General features: G+C 51.9%; 1 protein-coding gene across 3 annotated transcripts; it reads right to left on the bottom strand.

The window, feature by feature from the left end:
* Positions 1–926: 926 nt before the first annotated feature.
* On the bottom strand, positions 927–7,183 carry EMX2 (empty spiracles homeobox 2). 3 transcript variants are annotated; one of them, XM_042863821.1, is made up of 4 exons: positions 7,027–7,183; positions 5,867–6,351; positions 3,977–4,161; positions 927–1,274 (listed from the first exon to the last, which is right to left on the bottom strand). In XM_042863821.1, the coding sequence occupies exons 2-4, from the start codon at positions 6,255–6,257 to the stop codon at positions 1,107–1,109; spliced, it is 744 nt and encodes a 247-aa protein (XP_042719755.1). In that variant the 5' UTR covers positions 6,258–6,351; positions 7,027–7,183; the 3' UTR covers positions 927–1,106. The 3 variants fall into 3 exon arrangements, with proteins under 3 accessions (XP_042719755.1, XP_042719754.1, XP_042719756.1); XM_042863820.1 differs by lacking the exon at positions 7,027–7,183 and having other exon boundaries at positions 5,867–6,491; XM_042863822.1 differs by lacking the exons at positions 3,977–4,161; positions 7,027–7,183 and having other exon boundaries at positions 1,171–1,274; positions 5,867–6,491.
* Positions 7,184–22,396: the final 15,213 nt, after the last annotated feature.

Genomic DNA, 22,396 nt, shown 5'->3' with positions numbered 1-22,396 from the left:
AAATGGCCATTAGGAGAAAAAAATAAAAACAAAACCAAACCAAACAAAACAAAAAAAACCCTCAGTACGCGATTTTCAGTCCTTTATCTCCGGATTCTCCCCACCGCCAAACCTGGTCGCCGGGTTTGCGCGTTATTTGCGTTAAAATATAATCAGCATTCGGTTTCGCAGTGGGGACAGAGTTGGGAGGGGGGGGAGGGAGGGGGATCATTTGATTTTTTTCTTTTTTTTTTTTTTGGGAGCAAATTTTCGGACCTTCTCGGGGCCGCCCCCCGCCCTCCCCCCGTCCCCCCCCCGTCCGTCCGTCGGGGAACACTACGCCCGGGTACCGCTACTCCATTCACCTTCACGAACACTTTGACGCCAGAAGTTATCATAAAATGTTTACAGACTGCACATTTCTCGTAAAATAAAATTAAAAAGCACACAGAACCTGTCTTAGAGGGGAAAAAAAAATTACCATTCATTTATGTCTTTAGGAACCGGGGTAATTTTTTTTTCCTTTTTTTTTTTTTTTTCCTTTTTTTTTTTTGTTTTTTTTTTTTTTTTTGTTTTGTTTTTTTGTTTGTTTTGTTTTGTTTTTCTTTTTCTGCCCAGACGGCTTTACACATGCAATTCAAGTTTCTGAAACAGGTGTGGGTTTTGGCTGCTTACGGAAATGTTACTTTTTAAGACGGAAAAACAAAAACAAAAACAAAAACAAAAAAACCCTGTGAAGTGCAAAACGTCCCGTAAGGTGGTAAGATTTCTTTGCTTTTTTTTTTTTTTTTTTTGTTGTTTTTTTTTTTATATTTTTTGGACTTTATGTTTTTTAAAAGTGGACTGCGAGAAACGGAATACCTGTCAGTCAGTCAGTCAGTCAGTCAGTCCCTCGTCCCGGCGCTGGGCTCTGCCCGGCAGATCCCCGTGCCAGGGCCGTGCCGGCAGCGCCGCGCTCCGCACCTCGCGCTCTGCCCCCGCCGCTCGCCGCCGCCCTCCAGACGGGAATCGCGTTTGGATGAAGCTCTCCGTGTCCCTTCCCCGCACCTCCACGCCGGGGTGCGGGAGCCTTTAACACTTTCTTTCGATGCGTTGGCTGGCTTGAAATGTCTCAAAGTGCCAGTTTTTTAATCGTCCGACGTGACGTCGATTTCTTCTGGACTGGCTTGTTTGGTGGCGATTCTCCACCGGTTAATGTGATGAGTCCCTTTTTTCTTCTGTTGTGAGTCCGAACCTTCCTCTTCCAACTTTTGCCGCTTGAACTTCGTCCTTCTGTTCTGAAACCATACTTTTACCTGCGGGGGTAAGACACGGGGCGTCAGTACACAGTCCTGCACGGGTACTGCAGAAGGGACGGGCACCTGCGGGGCCTGCGGCCGGCCACGAGCCTACAAGGGACACCTATGGGGACATCCGTAGAGGCATCGACAGGGACATCCAGAAGGGCATCTGTAGGAATATCCATAGGGACACTCACAGGGACATCCATGTGGCGATCATAGGGACACCACTACAGGGAGAACCCGTAGGGACATTTATAGGGACACCCGTAGGGGACATCTATGGGGACTCTTATAGGGTCATCCATACCGACACATACTGGGACATCTATTGGGACATTTATAGGGACATCTAGATTGACACCTACAGGGACGCCCATAGGGTCGTTCACACCGACATCTACAGGGATATCTATAGGGACACGCATAGGGACACCTACAGGGACCCCCACGGGGACATCCATATCGACACTGACCGGGAAACCCATAGGACACTTACAGAGACGCCTATAGGGACGCCTATAGAGAGCCGTGCCGCTACGTGTACCCCTCCGCTTGTGCCCGATCAGCCGCGCAAGACGGCCGTGGGCGCGCAGCACAGAGCCGGGACGCAGTGGGAACACCCGGTGCAGTTGCGCGGAATTTGAGCGCACGCCCAGGATCCGCGCAGGACCCGTGCATTGCTGGTTTCAGCCATCCGGGCTGCTCTCGGGACCGCACCCGCCGAAGTGTCCCGGAGCATTTGGGATCCCGGGGCTGCTTCGGCTCGGCACGGTTCGGCTCCGTATGGCACTGCACGGCACGGTACAGCTCGGAACGGTTCGGCACGGCCGCACGGGGACCGATGCGCACGGAGAAAACGAGTGCCTCGGCCCTAACGGGATTGCGAACGAGAGATCCTTTCCTTTTGGAAAAGCGATTAAAACGAAAGAAACAAACCAATCAAAAAGTGCCTAAATTAAAAACGTCCGGCGCTGCCCCGAGCGTCTCCTCGGGATGTGCCGTCCAAGAGAGATCGCATTAGGGACAGAGCTGGAAGTGCGGCCATAAATACCCCTCCGGATTTGTTCAGCGCCGAATAAATCTGACTTAACCATCCGGCAGCTGACTCCGGCGCTTTAATTACAGATAGTATTGATCTGGAGCTATCTCTAGGGCTGGCCACACTCCTCGTAGCGGCTAAAGGTAAACAATTTTTTTTTTTTTTTTTTTTTTTTTTTTTTTTAAAGCAGTTTAAACTCTGGTTCTGTCTGAAAGTGCCTGATAAAGGCCCCAGCGAGGGGGGAAAGGGAACGGGAGCATTTTAATAAGCTGGTTTAACCCGCTTCGCTGCCTCTTCAGAACAGAGCGCTGCCTGGCCGGACACACATCTCTACTGCATTTTCATATTCTCCAAAAGTCCCCCATCAAAAAGCTGAGCGGGGAACAAGGGGTGAGTTTAATTTGCTTTTAGTTTGCTAATTGAAGGGGAGGACGGTTCATTTCTGCACGCTGATCTCCCAAAAGGGAGCTCATTTGTAGGGGACTGGGGGTTTGACATCCGGACAAAAGACCCCGACCAGCTTCGGAATCAAGCAGCACAAAGACCACCTTAAATACAGCTTTCCACTGGAAATAAGCCCGTGACCGGTCCCTTGTTCGGAGAACCTCATAAAAGTGGCGATCCCTTTTTATTGTTTTGTTAGGGAGACATTTTAAAACAAAAGCTCCAACCTCTTTATTGCTTCCCCCACGAAAAGGAGTTAAAAAAAAAAAAAAAAAAAAAAAAAAAAAAAAAAAAAAAAAAAAAAAGAAAGAAAGAAAGAAAAAGAAAAAGAAAGAAAGGAAAAAAAAAAGTGTTACAACTTAATCCGCCCAGAGAACGTTCTGTTTACTGGGAACTTTGAACTAGGCTGCGGCTGTATGGTTTGTTTTGTCGGTTTTTTTTTAAAGTACAGTGCCACATACTGTATGGCAAAGACAATCCCCATCTGGAACACTCTCCCTACGACACCGTCGGAAAGGCGCAAAACAAAAGCCCGACACCACAGCAACACCACCAGCACCATCACCTTCACGGCCGGGCGCCGTGCCGGAGGGCGGAACCCCGCACGGAGTCGCACCGTCGGGATGCGGAGCTCCGCGGAGCCGCTTCTCCGTGCGCTCCGAACACCGCGGCCGGACCAGGAACACCGCGCCAGGGAGCGGAACGGGCTACGATGTGGTTCTGGACCTCAGCCAGCAACGGGGGGAGGAGGGAGAAAAGGGGATTCCTCGCCATTAATAATTTCTCTGCCTTTATTTTGAAGTTCCGTGCCCTCCCGATCCGGTCCGTCTTTTCGCCGCTGTGACGGACGCAGGGTTGGGAATGAGTGAACCACCCCACCTCCACACACACACACACACACACGCTGCCTTTCTGCCCTCGTATCCAAACTTGGGGTTGTTTTTTATTTTTTTCTTCCTCTCCGCTATTTGTTTCCTGGGCTTTGCCCCTTGCACGCGAATATTCGTGCGGGTCACGCCAACCGCGCAGAAACAAACCAAACCAAATCAAACCAAACCAGGAGAGGGTTTCTAACACTGGGGCAGAGAAACACCTCGCCTCCCCCCTCTCGGAGCCGCTCGGCAGGGCACGAACACGGGGAACCCACCCGGGTCTGGACCGAGGGCCGTTCCGAGGTGCCCACGGTGCCTTCCCTCCATCCCGGCCGCAGCCATCTCCTCCCCCCCCTTACCTGAGTTTCCGTGAGGCTGAGGCTGTGTGCCAGCTGCTTTCTCTCCGCTCCCACCACATAATGGTTCTTCTCAAAGGCATGTTCCAGTCTCAGTAATTGGGACGGGGAGAAAGCTGTACGGATCCGTTTGGGTTTCCTGGCCAGGGCGTTGTGCAGAAGGAAGCTCTCCGGACTGGTCTCGTTCCCTGGGCAGCGGGACAGAGGTTAGCAGGGAGAACCCGAGAGGAGTTCTTAGCGCGAGAATTATTCTTTCCACCATTACTGCCTCAAAGCTCTCCCTGCCCTTTCTCTCTCCTTCTGTTTTATTTTGGTTTTCAGAAAGAGACTTTAAAAAATATAATTTCGATAAGTGTATGGAAAGAGTACTTAGGGGAAGGAGAGAAATGGGAGAAAATAGAATGGTATACACAACCCGGAGAGCACTAATAATAATAATCATAACAATAATAATAATAAAGGAGAAGAATCGGCCAGAGCCGAGCTGTGGAGTGAGAGGCCCCGTCCCGCAGCGCCCTTCTCCCCTCACATCGCTCCGTGTTTCTATACGGATTTCTTTCCTTCCGCCGGCACAGAGGTTCCGTGCGGCCACGGCCGATCCTCACCGCCCCGCTCCGCTCCGCCGCTCCCGGTGCCGGCATTGGGCCTCCCCGCCGCCCGCCCCGCTCCCCCTCGCTGCCTCCCGGTGGGTTCCCGGTAGCCCCCGGTGCCCGGTCCGACAGGGACAGAAACTTCGAGAAACAAGCGGCGGGGTCGGCCTGCTGCTGGGCCGGAGTTCGGTTTGCGGATTTCTCACCCCCCTCCCCACATTCCCCCGGTTCAGTCCCCGCCGCAGCTCGGATCGTTCCCTACGAGGCGAGGAAGGCACCGAGAGTCCCTCTCCGTAAACGCATTAGGAATCGTTGCGGGAGGAGGGTGTGCTGGGAGCAGGCTGGGGCTCAACACCGGCGCGTTTCCGCCTTTCATCCGCAGCTCTGTACCAATCGCGGGATGATTGCGACAAACAATCCGGTGAGAGAAACCCCTCATTTCGTTGCGGGAGGCGATGGCCGTTCTCCGCCCGCGCGGAGCCGCTCCGCTCCCCCCAGTGCCGCGTTCGGGGCAGCCGGGAAAGGAGACCCGCAGGTGGGTGGATTTCGTTAGGGAATAATAAGGGAAAATATCGAGGAAAAATATAATAGGAAAAATATAAAAATATAGATCTAGATGGGGTCCAACGAACGGAGGAGGCTGATTTTTTTTTTTTTTTTTTTTTTTTTTTTTTTTTTTTTTTTTTTTTTAAGATTTGTTTTACGAAACTTAAAAGCAGAACCGGACCCACTGCGGGAGAAACCGGCTCACCCCTGGCAGAAGACTTTGCCATTAGCAAAGGGTTAAAGCGGGGGGGGGGGAGAGGGGGGGTTATTCATCTTGCGCCATAGATTTGGTTCTTTCCCCGCTGAGGTTGTTCTCCACCGGGTAGCTCCGGTCTCCTCCCGCTGCGCGGCTCTCCGCAGCCCCATCTCCTCGGGGCGCCCCTGCGCCGGCCTTTGAGTTTCCCTTCTCTCTTTGGGCCAGGGCCGGGCTACGGCGGGGACCCTCACCCCTCCAGCCCTCTCCTCTGCCTCTCTTCCCCCGTACGTTTGCATTAAAACATCCGTCCTGGGTTTAACCCTCGCTTCTTTCGGGGATAAACAAACCCTGCCGAAGTCAAACCCGGCCGTGCCGCCCTTTTCGGAGGGAAAACGAACCGAAGCAGGAGCAGAACCGGAAAGAACGGAGCCGGGACCCCTCTTTCGGACTGATCCGCGAGGCCAGAACCGGGCGGGGAGAGAAGCAAAGACGGAGCCCAGCGCAGCCCCACCGCCCACCGCCCTCCCCAAGCGTAGGGGAACGAGGCAAAGTTTCACGTACCTTGGAACCTGTGGCCCAGATACCGGTAGCGATGTATTAGCCACGGGTAGAAGGTGGAGGGATCCCTTTGCTGCGAAGCGAAGAGCGGGTGCGTGGAGTGCGAGGCTGGCAGCGGATGGGCGGCCAGGGCGTGGGGAGGGGGCACGGGGTGCACGGGCACGGCCGGGTTCGGAGGGTGGGAGACGGCCTCCGCAAAGACCAAGTCCGGGTTGGAGTAGACCCCCCTGCCGGTGGAGTGGAAGCCGTTGAGAAAAGGGTTCATCGGGCTGGAATTGGCATAGCTGAGAGCCGCCGGGCGGATGGGATCCTCGGAGCGAGACGCGGGCAAGGGGCTGTCTTTGGCCACCAGCGACTCGATGGTGAAACAGCGCTTGGGCGCGGGCTGAAACATGGTGCGGCGGCGGCGGGCGTCCCCCGGCAAATCTGTGCGTGGCTCTGCGGTGCGCGGGAGGAGGCGATCCGGGGAAGTTTGCAGCGGGGAGTGACTTGAGGAGGGATAGATACACACATAAATAGACGGGGGCCGGAGGGAAGGAGGCAGCGGCAGCCGGCGGTACCCAAAAGGGAGACACGCGCGCCGCGCGCACACACACACACACGCGGAAAGTTGCTGGGAGAAGTTTCCCTCCTGCGAGGAAAAGGCGGTCGCCCCCCCCCCCCCCCCTCCACCCCCCCTCCCTCCCTAAGTCCAAAGACAATCCATGGATGTGATCGGCCCCTTCACGAGTTGTGCAAACGATTTGTTAGTTCATGAGCCTAATTAGTGCTGGGATCACATAAACAGCTTCCTCTGAAGCCTGGTAAATGGCTTGATGATTGGTCGCTATTACTCGCCTGGAGGTTGAAGGGGGAGACTCTTTAAAGTGCGTCAGAGGGGAGGCGAAGCGCCGGGCAGCGCCATCGGGAGGGATGGAGCCGCGGATCGGAGTGCGCCGGGAGGGGGGAGCGCGCACATCCGCGCAGCCGCGCCCCGGGCCGCCCCCGCGCAGCGCCGGCAGCCGCCGACAGAGGTAGGGGACGGGACGGGACAGGACGGGGAAACGGGGGGGGGCAGAGTGAGCTCTGCATCTCTGCTGTGTGGAGCTCGGGGTGGGGTGGGACACGCAGCCCGAATCCCTCTCCCCGCCGTATCGCCGGGGTTCGCGGCCCATCAGGGTTACCTGGGTGTAACGCGGAGCCCCGCGGTCCCGGCGCGGTGCCCCTCTCTCGCTTCGCTCCGGATCGGGCCGAGCTTTACTTCCCAACTTCTCTACGTGTCCTTCCGCTGCCGCGCAGCGCCCGCACCGCGCGGGGCCGCAGACAAAGCGAAGAGCGGCCGCATCCCGCGGGGCCGGGGCGCTCCGGGCAGGACGGGGGAGCGATCCCCGGCTCCAGCCCTGTCCGGATTTTCGCGATTACCTTTGGGTCCGGGGCTGATTTTAGGGCTGAGTTCTCCTCCTCCCATTGGCTGGGGCCGCGGAATAATTATGATCACATCCTAATACTCTTGGCTGGTGCTTACTGTTTATTGGTAGTTAAGGATCTATTATCTATTCATCAGCCTCCCATTTTTGCCAATTACATTCTTCTAAAGTGAAGTACCAGCAGGTATTTTGCACATTGACAATTAATGATAAAAAATCTGGCGTGCTTTAAATCTATTACGCTGAAGCGTAATTTATCTGAAAGATGCAGAATTGCGGATGTAAACGAATGGTGCTGCGGGAACGAGGGAGGGGGGAGCTGCACCCAGCCCCGGCTCCTTCCCCTCATTCCTACACTTTGTTTTCTATTTCCTCCCCGCTTCGTACACAAAGAATCCGTTACTCCGCTGCATCCCAACGCACTCAGACCTGAGCGGGGCTGGGATCTTCCCCGCTCCTTACAGCGGAGGGAGCCGAGCGCTGAGCCCGCAGAGCTCGGAGGAGCACTTCGGAGCTGCGCTAAAGGGACGTGACAAAGTGGCACCGGGCTCGCGGGGATGGCAGTGACCGTTCGCCTTTAGTTTCGGGACGGGTTCACTCAGTGTAGGAGTTCCCTACACGGGGATCTGCCCTTGCGCGGCCGTACGCGCAGAGATCCGCGCACGCGTGCGGTTCTTCTTTCGGAGCGGTGCAGGTCCCGCACGCTTGGGAAAGCGCAGGCACAGGCGCGGGGCTTCGGTGTGCCTTCTGCTCCTCGTTATGACACTTCTTATGTCCTCCCGTCCCTTTATCTTGGAGCCCCGTTCCCTTAACGCTGTTCACGCAGAGCTGTGGCGTTACGGAGGTCAGAAATTGCCCCGAATACGGCGGGGTTTGGTGTGCGGGTCCGGCTGCGTTCCAGTTCTGAGCACTGCAAAGAACAAAAGTTCTGCATAGAGCCGCGTTCTGCATCTGCGTATTTTCATTCCCTGCGACAGCAGAATGAATCTGAACTGGGAAAGTACACCTCCTTTTTTCCTTTTTCACCCCCTTTTCCCCTCTTTTTTTTTTTTTTTTTCTTCCTCCCTTCCCCCCCCCCCTTTTTTTTTTCTCCACTTTTATTTATTTGTTTACTTATTTTTTCACCAGACATCCCAAGACAACTACAAGTCTGCCTTGAAAATTGCAGCAAGCCTTTTAGCAGTGGGGACCGCCGGCTGTATCCGTGTGACAAACGGCCCCGCTACCACACACACACACACACACACACACACACACACACGCACACACTGGGAAGTCCCGTCCACACCGCGCACTGCATTTCTCCCCTTTCACTGCCGGGAAGATCAGCGGGGCCGAGTTCCCGTCTTGATGCTGTCCCACAGCGCTGCGGTTGCAGGGAGCTGCCAGGCCCCGCTCACCGCTCCTACACATCCACAGGCACCTACGTGTCTACGACTGTGTACATGCACACGGGGAGCAGCGATTCTGCTGGTTTGTCAAAGGGAAAACGGGCCAGGGGCAGTAGGAACAAAACCCAGCACGATTCGCGATGGGAGTTCCCAATATTTTCTCCTCTCCCCACGTCTCTCCCGCTGTCACCGTGGCTTTTTGGGGGTTGCCCCACACAGCCTGGCCGGGCCCTGAGCGAACCCCGCAGTTCCTCCCGTGAACTTTCCCCATGCAGATTTGCGGGCCGCTCTCTCCTGTCCTCTTGGCGGCTGCGAGGAGGAAATCTGGCAGGGGCTCCTTCCCAGCAGTCCCCGATCTGCTCCAAACGCACTCTTGGAGGCAGCCTTTCTCGGAGGGAGGGGTGCGCTACATTCGCAGTCAAATTACATGGCTGGCCTCAGAGGCACTGGCTTCGGATTTCCAAAGAAATACTCATCTTTGAGAAGCCGAGCCAAGAAGAAAATACGAGGAAGGCCTCGGATGCGGGAGACCTCGGGGTAAGGAGGTTGTTTATGGCTGAGCTGTGGCAGCTGAGGGGCGGCAGGGAGGGAAGTTTCAGCCCCCACGTAACTTTCTGTTCCAGGTTGCATTCGGCTGTCTCGGCTCCCTCCTGTCCCGGGGATCTGTGTCCCCAAAGGGAAGGAGAAGTCGTGCTGGAGGGGGGTTGCGGGAGTTGGCGCCTGAAATGCACCGTTCTATTCTGTTTCGGGCATCCTAAATGCGGGGCAGAGCGATTTAGAAGGATTCTGGGCCTCTCAACTCAGTCGAGCCGGGTACAAAGGAACAGGGCTATGGACTATGGGGATGCCCGGTGGGCTCGGCCAAGCAGGTGGATTTTCCCCGAGCGGGTCTCGCTGCCATCCCCAACCCTGCAAGCAGCCCTGCCTAGAAGGGGACAGCAAAGAAAGGAACGGAGCGGGCGTGACCCAACCACACCGCGGTATCACTCGGGAGCAGCTCTCGGGTGCTGCGCGCTACTCGCTTCCAGGTCTCCCCCTCGGGGGAACCCGCTCCCGGTCGGCCCTACCTGGGTTACCCGGTCCTGGAGCATCTGCGGGGCGGCAGCGCCCTCTGCCGCCGGCAGCGACCTCCCGCGGGGAGCGACGACGACCCGGAGCGCGCAGATTTGCGCAGATTTGCGCTCCCCGGGCCGTCTCCGCTCCCCGCGGAAGGTCGCTGCCGGACACAGCGAGGCAAGAAACCTTTCGCCTTCGAAAGACCTAATCACCCCCTGCGCATTTCTTTTAAAACTTCATTCAAAATCGCGGCATGAGGTCGGCAGCGTTTTGAAAATAGCTCGCTATTTTTTTTACTTCTTCTTTTTTTCCCTCACCCGACGGCTGCATCATTCCTGTGCCTGAACTGGGGGCATCCCATGAAACGTTTATTTTGGGTGTGTGTGAGCAGCTTGCAAGGAGAAGTGTTGCACGTGATGCTTATTCCTTTTGGTGAATCCCAAACCGAAATTCACCTTGCAGCCCTTCTCTGCACCTGAATGGTACATGGGCAGCTCCGCGCCCACCTTTCTCTCCTCGCTGCCCCCTCCAAACCCTGTCTCCAACTCGCGTTTCCCATCAGGGCTGCCCCACAGTGAACGGTGTGGCTCCGGAGTGGGGATTTGGGCAGGAAAGTGCCTTTTCGTGCCGGTTCCCAAATGGAATCCCTTCTGACAGCAGCGTTTGGGCCCCTGAAGCCGGCTGAGCTCCTATCCGAGGAGTGACCATAGCTGTAAACTTCCCTCGACTTTCTTCCGGAGTGAGTTTACTGCTGTTGAAACGAGAGGGGAAAAAAAGGAAAATCAAACAAACAAAAATAATCATTGGAAAGCTTTCTTTCTATAGAAAACAAACAAACAAACTAACAAACAAACAAACCCAGAAATTTACACTGATATTTTCAACTAAGTCATTTCAGCACTAAGTCATTTCATTTCTGTTACTACCGGAGCGCTTTTGGTTTCTCACACAGAGCTTTCGTTTTCTTCGTGACCCCCGTGTAACGCGCTTCCGACGCTCCCGATCCCGAGGACGTTCGCGTTCCATTTCACGACGGCTTTTGCCGGGTATCGGTGAGGGTCGGAGTCACTTTGTGCGGGATGGAGGAGGACTTTTGCGCACCGCGATGCCATGCGCTGAACTGCCGCGCAGCCGCGGGATCTCCTCCCGGCCCTACTGAGGGAACCCCGGGAAGCCCCAGAGTTGTCGGGTGGCTTCTGCAGCCCACCGGGCAGCTGCGGACCCTAGCGTTGGATCGAGTCCGGAGAAAAGGGAGCTCTGACGCTTCTCTTCTCCTTTTCGCAGTGAGCGCTTCGTTTTTGCGTTCGCTTCACCCATCGTTTGGCGAAGTTAGGGCTTGCAAAGTGCAGATGGCATTTTGGGGGATTCACCGCCCGACCAAAACTGACCTCTACGTTCTCCCGAGGCTTCCATCCTCACATGGGGCAGAAGGAGGCTGCAGGGAAGAACAGCGAAATAACTCAAATATTTCTCCAAGCTCCTAAAGTATAGCGACTCAGTGTTAGCACATTAAAGTGTCATTCACTTATACTCATCAGAACGTATTTCATTTTAAATCTTGCATTTTTCTCGAGGACTCCACGCACGTAATTGCTGGCAATGGCATCTCGGGATGGACGCATAATGTCCGCTTAGTCGCACAGAGCCCAGCCAGATCTCTCCCCGCTGATGCGCGCTCCCCAGCGCCCAAACACGCACGGATGTGCGCTGTGGAAGCCACACGGCGTGTAAAAAAACACAGCTCCTACAGCAAAAACAGCGCTTTCCGTGGATTTTTCAGGCACCCGAGCCCCGGGATGACATTTTCTACCTGCATGATAAATGCGCGAAGCACACATGGGGAATTTTCCTTACATTGCGTGTGTGCTTCCTTCAGATTTCTGCACATTTTACATCGCGTTGGATGCTTCCATCCACCAACTGCATTCACCCCTGGGCTTGTTCTGAATTAAAGCTTCTTTTATAGTCTGTATACTTTTTATGATTTCCTGGAAGGAGGGGGAAAAAATAAAGGGAAAGCGTGTTTAGGAGTTTCTGAAAACTTCCCCTCGGCGCAGCGCTGAAGTTGGGGATCCTCGGGCCAGAGGTGCTGGCTCTGCCCTGAGCGTTCCCTGCGGGGGACTGTAGCTCGCTCGGGCCGGGCCGCCTCTTTTCGTCGCAGGAACAAAGGGAAAGGTCGGGCCTCTGTCGGAGCCGCAGCAGAAGCGCAGCGCTGTGCTGCAAGGGGACCCCGGCTGCTCTACTTGGGCAGAGCGCTCAGCAAACAGCCGGCCATAGACACAGGGCGATATTTGTAGACACGGGGTTGAGGTCCCAGGGCACCGGGTTGCGAGCCTCAAACACCCCCCACACTCCACCCCCCCCCGGCCACTGCATCACCGCAGCGGGGCTTTCCGGGTGCGGAGCCCGTGGCTCGGAGCCTTCGGGGCTGCGGCGGCTGCATTGGGCGGGAGGAGCAGCGCTCGGGAATCGAAAGTGACCCTTCTCCCGAGTGCTGCGGGCTCTGAGTTGTTTGACGCCGGGATCCAACGAAAGTCTGAAGTCGAGGGGTAATTTTCTCCATATGGGCAAACGACAGAGTGTATAGCGGCTCACTCCAGAAAGTGTCTACCTGATTGTTTTTTCACTTTCTACAGACCGCTGAGGAAAAAGAAAATAAATGAAAGGGCAAAAAAGAAAAGAAAAAGAAAAAAAGAAAAAAAGAAAAAAAAAAAAGGAAAAAGGAAAAAGAAAAGAAAATGGGAAAAACGTAAAGAAAAAAAAAGAAAGGAAGAAAGAAAGAGAGAGAGAGAGAGAGAGAGAGATCATATGGTAATGAGAGCCCTTGTTTGCCCGCAGGTCAGGAAGGCGGCGGAGCTCTGGGCTGGGGCTGGCCGCGCTCCGGGAGCCTCGGGCCGGGCTCCGCGGGGGATCGTTCCCCGCAGACAAAGGGGCAGGAAAGGAGCGGCGAGAGACTGCGAGGAGCTCCGCACACCAGCGGTGCCGCAGCGGAGCGACTCTGCCTCCAACGCGCCTTGCCGTTCCCCGGAGCCGAGCACCGGGCAGCGCTGCCCGCAGCTCCACGAGATTGGGGAGAAGAGGGAGGGTCGGGGCAGGCGGCGGTGGGGCGATGCGTCCGGGTCTTCCTCTCGGCCTTTCTCCCTGCAGTGCCTTCGAACTCCGCACGGCCGGGCCGCCCCGGTCCTTGCAGAAGCGGGGATGGAAGGAGAGAAGCTAGAGGAGCCAGGAGGGTTTGGGAAGAGGCTGTGACATCGCAGAGAGACGCGAAATTTGTGGCCCCCGAGGGGCACTCGGTATGATTGGGTTTGATTTTTAGTTTGAGACAACAGTTAGTTCGCTTCTTCCAGCTCACGGAACGCGCATCAACAGGCGACGATGCTCTGGAGATGCAGGCGTCGTTCCTCGTCCGTATCACGGCGGCATCGCCCCAAATCAGGGTTGCTCATTGCAAACGAGAGAACCCGATGCGTTCGTTTATTTATTTGTTTGCTTGCGCCTTTTCCCTACTCGGTCGCCCGCTCCCGGCGATGGCCGCAGCGACGCTGAGTTACGGACACACTACAGGTGTTAACTCGGTGCTCGGGAATTCATTCCCCTTCCTTCTCCCCCCTCCTCCTCGCCGGGGTTATTTCCGAGCCTTCCCAGATAGCTGGGAAAGGGTCCCACATCCCCCGGAGCTGTAAATTGAGCGCTGAAATACTTGATCTCACTGATTCTTTGGAGAGTTCAAGCTGGCCTCATTTTACAGGAGGAAGCGAAGTCAATCTCGGAGGTTTTGCGAAGAAAGGCTGTTATTTCCTAGAGGATCGGCGTTTAAGTTGTTAAATATTAGTTTTTAATTACATATTGTTCTTTTTAGAAATAATATTTAGACTTAGGTCCGGGCAGGTATTCAATTGAATTTTAGAGCCATCAACTCATCATTCTTTACACAACGGATGGAAAATAGCCCATTGAGCCGGCCCCCGGCTGTCTTTCTGCGGCAGACGGCTCTTGAGCTGTCCCCGCCGCACTTCATGCCCCGTCCCATCGCCGTCGGGCACAGCGGGCCGACAATCCGCTCGCTGCGCGGGCGCGCAACGGGCGCGCAGCGGGCAGGGACCCCAGCGCTGAGCCCTGCGGCTCGGGGACCACTGCAAACTCGCTGCTAAGGGCAGGAGGGAGACGGAGAGGTTCTTTCTGACGAAGCCATAGGAAGACGGAACGAGAACATGGACAGTAATGAAGGAAGCGCTGGTGCTGCGTGAAGCCGCCAGCCCCGCAGAGGTTTTCCTGCTGCCCCACGAGGTTTCTCAGGCCACGTCCGTGTCGCGGGGACGTGGTGGGGCTTCGTGGGCGCCCGCATCTCGGAGCTTTGCGGGGCTGAGGTATACGTGCCCGGGCCGGGATCCCAGGAGATCCCATCGCTCCTCTGCAGAGCCCCTCTCTGCAGCACCTTCAGCTCTACCCCCTACACCGCCAAAACTTTCTTGTCGGGCCGTTCTCATCTGTAACCACTTCCACACGGAGGCTTTCCCCCATACTCTTTCTCCTCATCTGAGGTGGCCATTTTACAAAATTGTGCTGCCCTTCTGCTAGCTCCCACCATTCTCTGGCCCCTTCTCCCTCCTTATCCTTGCTTTTTCCCTGGCCTCAGCCCCCCCAGCTTCGGGCTGTTCCTGTGGGGCAAGGGCACTAGTGGGATGGGCACAGGGGCTCTGGGGGCTGAAACCCAAGTTTGTGAGTTTGGAGGGGCCGAGAGCCTTGCTCTGGAGTGTCAGTATTTCTGCTCTCCATACTCTGGCAGAGTGGACTAAAATGAACATGTGCGACTCAGCATCTGCTCAGCTAGATGCATCACACGGAGGAATATTGGCTTTTTCACCTCCAGGTCCTAAATGGGAAATAAAGGGAAGTTGATGTCCTCTATTCTGTTTGCAATTGCCTATCCTAGGATTAAAGAGCTCTCCATGTTACTGGCTGTCTTTCATTTAACTGTTTGGAGACCAGAGATGGAAAATATTTGCAGAGAAGAAAAGAATAGCTGCATGGGATCATTTGCAATTCAGTGTGAAAATATTCTAACAAACCCATTTCTCTCCCAGTGCCGCTGAAAAAAATAGCACATAGCCGTCAACAGCCCATTGCGCTCTGCTGGACAGCACGGAAAGTTTTAGGCAACAAAATTCCTAATAGGAGACAGCAGCAAACAGCACAATCATGTCTTTGACTAAACTGTGTGGCAGCTTTAATTGCGAAAAATGTTCGTAATGGCTCAAATATTACAATTTTGGTAAATGGGAGACTTCCCGCGAGCTGCAAGCTGTGCAGCTTGGGACAGGGCTGGCACACGTGGAGGAATGGGGCTGGAAGCAGTGGGCAGGGTGTGCCAGAGGGATGCACAGCCAGAAACAACCAAATCCACACTGACGGAGCGCTAAGAACTGAGTGCTGTAGCTCAGGTCCCCTGGCTCTCAGCTCCCAGCCATGCTGCACAGAGCTCTGGGTTCCGTGGATGAGCAATGTCTGCTCGTGGCTCACTCAGCTCTGAGCACTGGGGCTGGCCAGGAGAACCCTGGAGGATGAAGAGCTTGGCTTTTCTTGCTTGCATTGCACATCCCAGAGTATCCAAGAAAGCCATAAGAGGATTATTCATTTCAAGCTGTGGGCACTCCCAGCACCCAGAGGGATGTCGGCGGATCCCAGCACTGCACCACTTGCAGCATTCGTGCAGGCCAACAGAGCTCTCCTGCTCTGCCATCTTTTGGAGAAGTTCTAGGTTATATGTTATTTATTTGCCCTGCAATAACGCTCTGCAGACCTCACCCTGGGTCAGGACACATCAGTGGTAGGCTGCTTTATGTATAGAGCCAGATGACAATCTCCGGCCCAGGGGTCTAAGGAGGAGGACAAAGTCAGTGACTACATCTCAGAATAACTCAAGTTGGAAGAGACCCAATAAGGATCATCGAGTCCTTGATGTATCTTGAATAAAATGAGAAGAGAAAGGGACAAAACTACAGTGGGCAATGGTGGAGCTGAGGACCAAAGGACAGTGCTTACTCCTGTGTGCTCATCATGAGCCTTCTGCTGTGGTTGAAGTTGGTGGCAAAATGTCTCCTGTTATTTCGCTATCACATTTAGCTCTCAAATTAGATTCCACATCTTGTTTTTCTACAATCTTCCACAGGTGTATCACCAAGCAGTTCTGCAAACCATTTGGTACCAAGGCAGAACCGTTGAGAATGGCATTAAGCCAATATCAGGACAAACTGTAGAGGCAGAAACTGCAGTGACAGTGAAGAAGCCTTGTGTGGGGGGTTTGGAAGTTACACCGTAACATTCTGTTACCACACCACTCTGAACATCATATTTATTCATATTCCTTACAAAAAAAAAATCTTTATTTTTTTAGAGCAATTAAATTGTTAAAAAATAATCAAAAATGGCCATGTGAGCTTAGAGGAGGGAGATGAGCATCAAATTTCCTTTCCAAATATGAAAGGACCTGTGTCTGTGATGAAAACGAAGGAATAAAACTGAGGCCTCAGAGTGGGTCGGTCAAGCTAGGTTGATTCTTCTTGATTCAGCTTTTTCAAGAAACACTGACTCTGATCTGTTATTCTTAATCTTAGGCAATGGGTAAGGAACAGCAGCTCCAGTCAGAGCTTTCTCCTTCACCTTAACCCCAACCTGTCATAGCCACACGAAGTCTCGTGCCATACTAGGATGGATGGAAGAGGCAAAGCAGAACCCACCCCCCCAGGTGCAGACAGCTGTCCTTTGCAGCCGTGTCAGGCTGTGACCACATCTCCAGGATGAGCCCCACCACCAGCCCCAAGCACACTCCGTGCTGTCAGACATGTTCCGGACAAGATGCAGAACGCCATTGTTTCGGGGCAAGCTATTTCCTTAGGGCTGTCTCTTGGGCAGCTTGCCTGAACCATAAATATGTTCTGCAGTTGAGATCAGAAACATTAGCAACTACCAAACAAAAACAGGCAACACACCCAGACAACCAGAATGCAATAAATAATCAGCTCATGCAAATACCTTCAGTTAGGTAGAGCAGCACTGCATTACCCTCAAAAAGTTCATTAAAAGCCCCCACACCCCATCCCACCCCTTCAAGCTGTGTTTTTACACACATGCTCACTCTCCAGGCTGTTCAACATTCAGCTTGCCAGGGATCCTTGGGCGCCAGCCGCCTGGTTGTGCATTCCTGTTGTGCAGTGTTGTGCCAGGAGAGCTCTGCGGGGAGGGAGAGACACACAGGGCAAAGGGATGATCCCTGCCCCAGTGCCCTTCCAGTCACTGCAAGGATACAGGAGAGAGACAGAGAGGTAGAAGACGGAAAAAATAAAATAAAAAAAGGAAAAGAACAGGTGGAGATGGAGAAGTGAAAAGAAAGGATGAGGCAGTGCTACCGGTGTGATGCGAGCAGCCACAGCACAGCCGCTGCTAGCTGGCATGGAATGCTTTGCAGAAGTGATGGAGCCTACAGGGGATGTGCCAGCACATTCTGCCACACGAACCATACGTTCTGTGTCACAACTGCCAGAAGTTGTCGGGATAGCTTGTGGTCGTGGCTTGGCAAAATACGATGGCAAAAGTGTGTGTGCACGCCTTCTGACTGCTGATACACCAAAAGGGAAGAATTAGCAAAACTCTCCTTGTGACATTATCACAAAAGGCTGTTTACAGGGAGGGAGCCACTTTGTGAACAGCGCACCTAGCCAGCAGCTTGCTGTGATGTGATGTGGGGGCACAATTCAGGCAGTCTCCTGGCCCCAGCCCCTCCTTGACGTCCCTGCAGCACTGTGCTGGATGTGCAGCATCTGGCTGGGAAGCAGCTGGGCTGCCCTGGGTTTTGCTCGCGTGCCTCTGGCACGATGCACACCTCAGTTTGGAAACCTTGGCCCTATTAGGTTACACTTCTAGTTTGAAAATTATGCTCGTCAGTTTGCAAACCACATCCTTTGAAACACAGTGTGCTTGAACATTTTTCTCTCCCCGCACCGGTCTATTGCCTTTAATTTAGCAGGATTGAGGATCATCATGTGCTTGAACTCTGAGCTGCTCCCAGGCATCTAAAAAAGTAATTGCAGTGTTTAGGCTTTAAATGGATTCCCTTTTCAATCTAAATGATATCACACATCAGAGATGTCAGTGTGAGTGGCTCTGAAGAGAGATTAGAAATTCTCCTAAACAGTCTGGTAATTAAATCATCCATACTTGCACGTATTTGTCTGGAGGAGCTCTGACCGCCGTAGGGCCCATCTCAGTGCTCCCACCACCTCTGAACATGTGCTATAGGAAGCCATCACCTGATCCTGCCTGACAATGCTGGGCATCAGTCCCACTGCCGGGAGTGCCTCAGCACCTCCCTCTGGAGGAGCACCAATGCCTCAGTGGAGATTCCTACAGTTATCTCACTCTGACTGCAGCTGATAGAATTAGGCACTAAATTACCTTTGGGATTTATGCCTTCATCTTTTCATTACTCTCATAAAATACCTAGAGCCTAGAAACCACTGCAAGCAGGAATATGGTGAATAACAGCTAAATTCTGCTCCAAGTTCAGGCCTGAGCGTAGATATTATAATTAAGCTATAATAGTTGCTTGTCTTTTAGTCACTATTTCTACACTTACAAGTTTTTATCTTCTCCGCAAAGAGTTATAAACCAAGAGGTAACGACTGGTACAAGCTCTAGCAGTGATGCCCTGCATGTTCTCTCTCTGCAAAGCCCAACCTGTCAGTTAACGGCATGGCAAACATGCTGTAAATAAAATCAATCCTCCATCTTCCTGTGTACCTCACTCTAGACCCATGTATCGATCCTACAGCAGCGCACATCTGAGGTAGACCCTTTTGATGACAAGTGGCCCAAACGATCGCTCTTTAATGTTCATAGCTATCAGTGCTTGTTTCTCTCCACGCCGTACTGCAGAGGAGCTGCTGCACAGATGCTCTCACTTTCTGTTCATCTAACAGAGTTCAGAGAACTTTGTCCAGGCTCATTTCTGATACAGGAGCGTAGATGGGGCTTGTCCTGTCTCTTCCCTTTCAAAATACACTGTAAGTATGAAGGCAAGGCAAACATTTTCCCAAACACTATATTGTTCTCAGTAACATCAAAATGACAGTGGTGGCTCTTATTATACAGCTGTACAATAGCTACAAAGCACATAATCTCAGACACGCGCTACCAGCTATGATAATAGATAACAACATTTTAAAGTCGTATCAACTAACCCTTACTAAACATTTTGCCTTAAAAAACCAATTGGATTTCTCTACTCTGTCATTATGCTTGTACGGTCTCCTGCTGAGCATGCAGCTGATGGTAGCAAGGAATTGGTAATTCTAAACAATGAAACCCTCTGCGTGGATTTTACTTTCTGCAAGATCGATTTCTTCATGCCAGGGAGGGAGCTGGGTGACTCAAAGCAGTGCAGTAACCAGAGCAATGTATGGGGTAATGTCAGCAGGATCCTGCAGGGCACTTGTTCACACCCTCTGCCACAAGCCACAAAGTACCCAAGTGCTGCTCAACAGATTTCAGGTGTTTGGTGCAAAGTACCGACCTCACAGTCAGTATCAATGAGCCATTTGGGCTTGGGGTGTGTTTATTACCAAGAGATAAAATGTTCCCCTGTGCCCAGGAAGAACAGCAGTTCTTTCAGCAGTTTGGCTGGGCACAGCAAGATTCCTCTTTCACGTGCCTGTAGCCTCCACATTTGCTGTTTTATTTGGGCTTTCTGAAAATGCTCTTCAATGAACTGAATTACTTTCAGTTGTAAATCTAAGATGAAAAAATGCAATATTAGGCATATCTGCTCTCTATAGCACAAGTAATATCCATATGCACATTCCTTCCCCTTGCCAATCTCCGTTTGCTCATGACTGCTGGATTTTAAGCAAAGGACCTTGCATATGGTAGCAGCACTTCTCCGGTCACAATTCAAGGCAGCTGTAGGTTTCTGAATGAAATACAATATGGAAGTCCTTAAAACAAACTGAGACCCTTGGTCTTGTAAGTGCAGAGGTGCTTGAGATTCACTAAAAATGCACAACAGCTCATTCCTCGTGCTTCTGAAGTTCGCTGGAGGAAGCGGGGCTTGTCATTTAGTATAGTAATTATAATGATTCATGATTATGATTATTAATTATAATCATATAATCACAGTAATGATTAATAATTATAGCCATTACTATTCATATTAGAAGAGATCCCAGAGGCCCAAGTTAGAACATGGGCCCCATCATGCCTCCTGTGGTAAGAACAGAGACAATCAGGGACTCTAATGACAGGGACTGTGGTCAAGGACCCACAGCCTTGAGATCTGTGCCCTGTTCAATGCACAATGTGTACAAACCAGTGGGGAGCCATGTGGGGTGTGGATGTCTCCAGCCCACCAGGCTGTCCTTGCCCAGCCAAGTCACGCAGATGCCCTTCTCCAGGCGTGCTCTGAGTTAGCACTGCTTGAAAACTGCCCTAGCTTCTCCAGCATCCATTTCCATGCCATCTACATGGTTTACACTTTTGACTCTGAGATTTAAAAACATTATCTTGAAATACGTGTGCAAATGCTCATTACATCTCACTACACCATCACTTCTAGAGGACGACAAGCTATCTTATCTGCCTAGAAGTGCCTGCAGTATTTGCTCAGCCTGCTGTTTGCTGCCATCAAGCCTCTGCAGCACGCTTTTCTCACCCCTTTAGTTAGTTCTCTGCAGCAATTCAACATATTGCATGCTAATTCCAGAGTCTAATATTGCATGCTCAGAGGGCTCCTGGAGCCAGGGTGCTACCAAAATTATTGGGCTTAATCATGAGTGTAAAGATAAGTGTGCATAAATCTTTGCAGGATTAAGCCGTTGGCCTTTTGTTCTGCTTGTGCGTAAACTGCTGCTTGCTTGCACCTCCTTGTACGTGTTTAGCTTTGAAGATACAAAGGGTAGAGAGCTCTACACCCAGCGCTGCAGTTTCTTTGTTCTTCTAATCTAGTCCCAGATTGCTTGGTTGTCTACTAAAGGCTATTGGGATTGTTTTCTTCAGAGACTACAGGACAGATGCAACTGCTTAGGTGTGAGCCAGTATAACTTCCTTAATTAAAGGTATCTATAGTAGATCAGGTGGTAGAAACAAGGAACAAAACCTGATTTTTCAGGGTATAAAAAATGGGTGAAAATCTCTAAATGAGTGATTACTTCAAAAATCGGTGGATATAAAATTGTGCAGATTTATGTTCCCCACCTCCACCCTCCAAGTTCCCAAAAGAGGGAGAAGCACAAGTGAGAATAGACTTATCTTGTTATTATCAAACACTGCAAAGTAGTTCTCATATTGCACGGGCAGATCTGCTGCAGACTTTATTAGGAAACTTAATGAAAGCACATTTGGTATGTGCTCCATGACACAACACAGAGGAGAAAAACAGGAGCGGCCCTGGAGGTACTTGGGTTCTTTCAGTCACAGGGAAAGATTCTGGCTGGCACGCAGGTACAGGTGCCCTTGTGCCTACAGGACAATAAGCTGCTGCTTAACAAACAGTTGTGTGACGTGATTCTTCAAGGGATCATTTAGTTGTTAGCAGAAAGCTTTCGCATCCCTACATACTCTCGGTAAAAATACCAGTGTAAAGAAAACCTAATGCTGGAAAATGAAGTTTGGAACTGACAAAGTTAAAGCTTTCTTATGATCCGGTCCCTGATTACGTGATCACATATGTATGTTGAACAGGGAGTGAGGCGGAGTTGGAGAGTCCAAGCGAGTGAGTTATGGTGGAGCCCTGTCTGATTCACTACAAAGGTTAGATGGTATGCACTCTATGAGACATGTGGCCGCACGGCAAACAATGAGCATAAAAATAAAAACTGAACAGCTGCCTCATTTGCTAAGCACGTCCATCTTGTACACTGAGCAAGTCTGGGTTCCTGCGGAAAAAAAATAGTGTCTGATCGTATTAGCTATATATATACACTCCGTGCAGATACATCAATATCGGATGCTTTATAAGGCTGGGATGTGTCCTGCGCTCCAGACAGATAGAAGAATAAAAGACATCTCAGAGAATATTGCATTTTTGGCAACATGTGCTGGCTCAAAGGAATTGTAAAGGAAGTAAATTAAATACTACTAAGAATGTATATATTTATAGCACTTTTCATACAAGGATCCCAAAGCACTTCTCAAAATATTAAGCCTCACAGCACTGCTGTGATCTGAGTAACAAGCGTCGTTTGTTTTTCTAATGTGCAAAGAGAATCAGAAAAAGAGAAGTAGGTTAACCAGATCATCAAGAGGAAGAAGCCTGATTTTTAGGCTCTCATTTCAGCTCTCAGCCCAACTGCCTTCTGTGAAAACATCCAGAGAAGCTATTGATTTTTATGCTTTCTTGCCCTTCTCAGGCAATCCAACACAATGCTCAGGCATATGGTTAACTTAAGGCCATTGATTGTTGGCCTAAGTTTCTGAAAAACAATTTGGAGTGCAGCACGTATAGTACTGCAGAGAGAAAAAGTAGGTTTATAGGAGCATTGGCCATTTTACCAACCGTGCCCAGAATTTCCTGGATGTTACGAACGTTCAGCTGATTCCCCAGTGTCAGACTGTATTAAAATACTGTCCTCAAAAAGGAACATTCCAAATTTCCATGATCTTTGCCAGTTTCCAACGATTTGACATTTATT

The sequence above is a fragment of the Lagopus leucura genome, unplaced genomic scaffold, assembly GCF_019238085.1.
Source record: "Lagopus leucura isolate 7727_CA_CO unplaced genomic scaffold, USGS_WTPT01 Super-Scaffold_741, whole genome shotgun sequence".
Taxonomy (NCBI): domain Eukaryota; kingdom Metazoa; phylum Chordata; class Aves; order Galliformes; family Phasianidae; genus Lagopus; species Lagopus leucura.
Note: the sequence above shows the minus strand (reverse complement) of the source record. Positions and strands in the feature narration are given on the sequence as shown.